We start from the raw sequence: 2,363 nt of genomic DNA, 5'->3' as shown, positions 1-2,363 counted from the left end.
TAACAAAAAAACTTATAGATTAAATGAGAATTTTGTATAAATAACATAGCACTTAGAATAATGACCATCAACAAAAATTTAAACAATTCGTTATAGTAATCAACAACATTATTATTTGATATTTTTTTCAAACACTAGAAAATATTTATCATAATTAAACAAGTAACATAACCAATCCAAAATATCATCAAACATCAACTCCACAATAAATCTAAAATTTAAGAAGAAAATAATATTTAGAATATATGTAATTATAGTCTTTAATCTGTTTAAAAAATGACTATTTTTTTTTGTAAATTAAACTATTCATTTTTCTTAAAAATAAATAAAATATTATTAAATTTTATAATATTACATTATATCAAGTTTTTTAAACTTAAATGTAAGCTTAATTCTCTCTTTGAAATTTATTTAAAAATTCTCTTTCCCACTAAAAAAATCCTTTCATTTTATTAATTAATAAATTAAAAAGTATTAGTTTATTTTCTTAATCATTTAAAAAAAATATTTTTTGAAATGATTTTTAATAATTTAATTTGACATTGTTACGTAGATATAACTCCTTGAGATCATCAACACATTAAAGAGCATAATTTTTTTATTTTTTCTAATGTATATATGTGATTGTTTTGCCTCATAATAAATACATTGATTTCATTAACAACATTTAATATTTATGTATTACTATTACAATATTTACTCTTGAATCACTCTTACACTGTTGAGTATCGTTACTAGAATTATTATCGATTACTATTACAATAGTTTACTTTAGAATCATTATCAATTACTGACATATTATTATAATTGATTTTTGAAAAAGAAAAATAGAATTTACTTTTTCAAGGCAACTGATGAGTGTAACTTATATCTATCCACACATAATATAAGTGAAACAGAAGAGAGTGTGAGTTAGTATATCATATAACCACAATGGTGCACCCAATTGCAGAGGCAAATGATCATAGCCCCTTCGGTACCCTCACTCCCGACGAGTTCTACGCTCGCCACTCAGTGACTCACCACTCTGAGTTTGTTACTAATCCTAGAGGCCTCAAACTCTTCACTCAGTGGTGGATCCCTCAGCCTCCAACTAACCTCATCGGAACCCTTGCCGTCGTCCACGGCTTCACCAGTGAGTCCAGCTGGCTAATCCAACTAACTTCTGTCTACTTCGCTAAGGCCGGATTTGCCACTTGCGCCATCGACCACCAAGGCCACGGTTTCTCCGACGGTTTAGTTGCCCATATCCCTGACATCAATCCTGTTGTCGATGACTGCACCACCTTCTTCGAATCCTTCCGCTCTCGCTTCAATCCCTCGTTACCTTCCTTTCTCTACTCAGAATCTCTCGGTGGAGCTATCGCGCTGTTCATCTCTCTCCGCCGACCCGAATTACCGTGGAACGGCCTCGTCCTCAACGGCGCAATGTGTGGCATCAGCGGCAGTTTCAAACCACCGTGGCCGTTGGAACACTTTCTCTCAATCGCAGCAGCGATTATCCCGACCTGGCGCGTCGTTCCCACACGCGGCTCAATTCTGGATGCTTCGTTCAAGGAGGAGTGGAAGAGGAAGCTTGCAATTGCGAGTCCGAAGAGCACATTGGCGCGTCCACGCGTCTCGACGGCACTGGAATTGTTGAGAATTTGTCATGAGCTGCAAGGAAGATATGATGAAGTGGATATGCCGTTTCTAGTTGTGCATGGAGGCGACGATGTCATTTGCAATTCAGCTTATGCGGAGGATTTGTACAAACGCGCTAAGAGCAAAGATAAGACGATGAAGATATATGATGGAATGTGGCACCAGTTGGTCGGAGAATCTAACGAGAGTGTGGAGTTGGTGTTTGGTGATATTTTGGAATGGCTTCTCAAACGCATCACCGTGAATAAGAGTGCCCCTTAGATGGAGGGGCCAATATGTTACTAGTATACTTAGTAGTAATATTACTCCTTGTTTTATTATGATATGTATTTTCTAAAATCGATGTTAAGGATTAAATAATAACGTTTGTGATTATCATAAAATAATTTTGATATTAATAATTTTAAATTATTGTAATGGTGTTTATTAACTTTTTGTCCTATTGTGAAAATATATATGGATAAATAAATTCATGATATTAATACAAAATGCTAATTTAATTTGTATGTTTTTTTATTATTATTATCTTTTTTAAATTTCTGTTAATATGAAATTTGTTATTTTTATTGATTGAGGTTGAAAATATTGTTTTGGTAACATAAACCAATATTTGTAGAAGTAGATGGACTAATTTCATTGGAAGAATGTTTAAAACATATCTAATGTAATTATTTTCGATTTATATTTATTGAGTCATGATCAATGAATATATTCATTCA

At 32.9% G+C, this 2,363-nt stretch overlaps 1 protein-coding gene across 1 annotated transcript; it reads left to right on the top strand.

Annotated features, from left to right (window-relative positions):
• The first annotated feature begins 883 nt into the window (after positions 1-883).
• On the top strand, positions 884-2,007 carry LOC127092354 (caffeoylshikimate esterase-like). The gene has a single exon (XM_051031211.1). The coding sequence runs from the start codon at positions 934-936 to the stop codon at positions 1,903-1,905; it is 972 nt and encodes a 323-aa protein (XP_050887168.1). The 5' UTR covers positions 884-933; the 3' UTR covers positions 1,906-2,007.
• Positions 2,008-2,363: the final 356 nt, after the last annotated feature.

Source organism: Lathyrus oleraceus, chromosome 6 (assembly GCF_024323335.1).
Source record: "Lathyrus oleraceus cultivar Zhongwan6 chromosome 6, CAAS_Psat_ZW6_1.0, whole genome shotgun sequence".
In the NCBI taxonomy this organism is placed as follows: Eukaryota; Viridiplantae; Streptophyta; class Magnoliopsida; order Fabales; family Fabaceae; genus Lathyrus; species Lathyrus oleraceus.
Note: the sequence above shows the minus strand (reverse complement) of the source record. Positions and strands in the feature narration are given on the sequence as shown.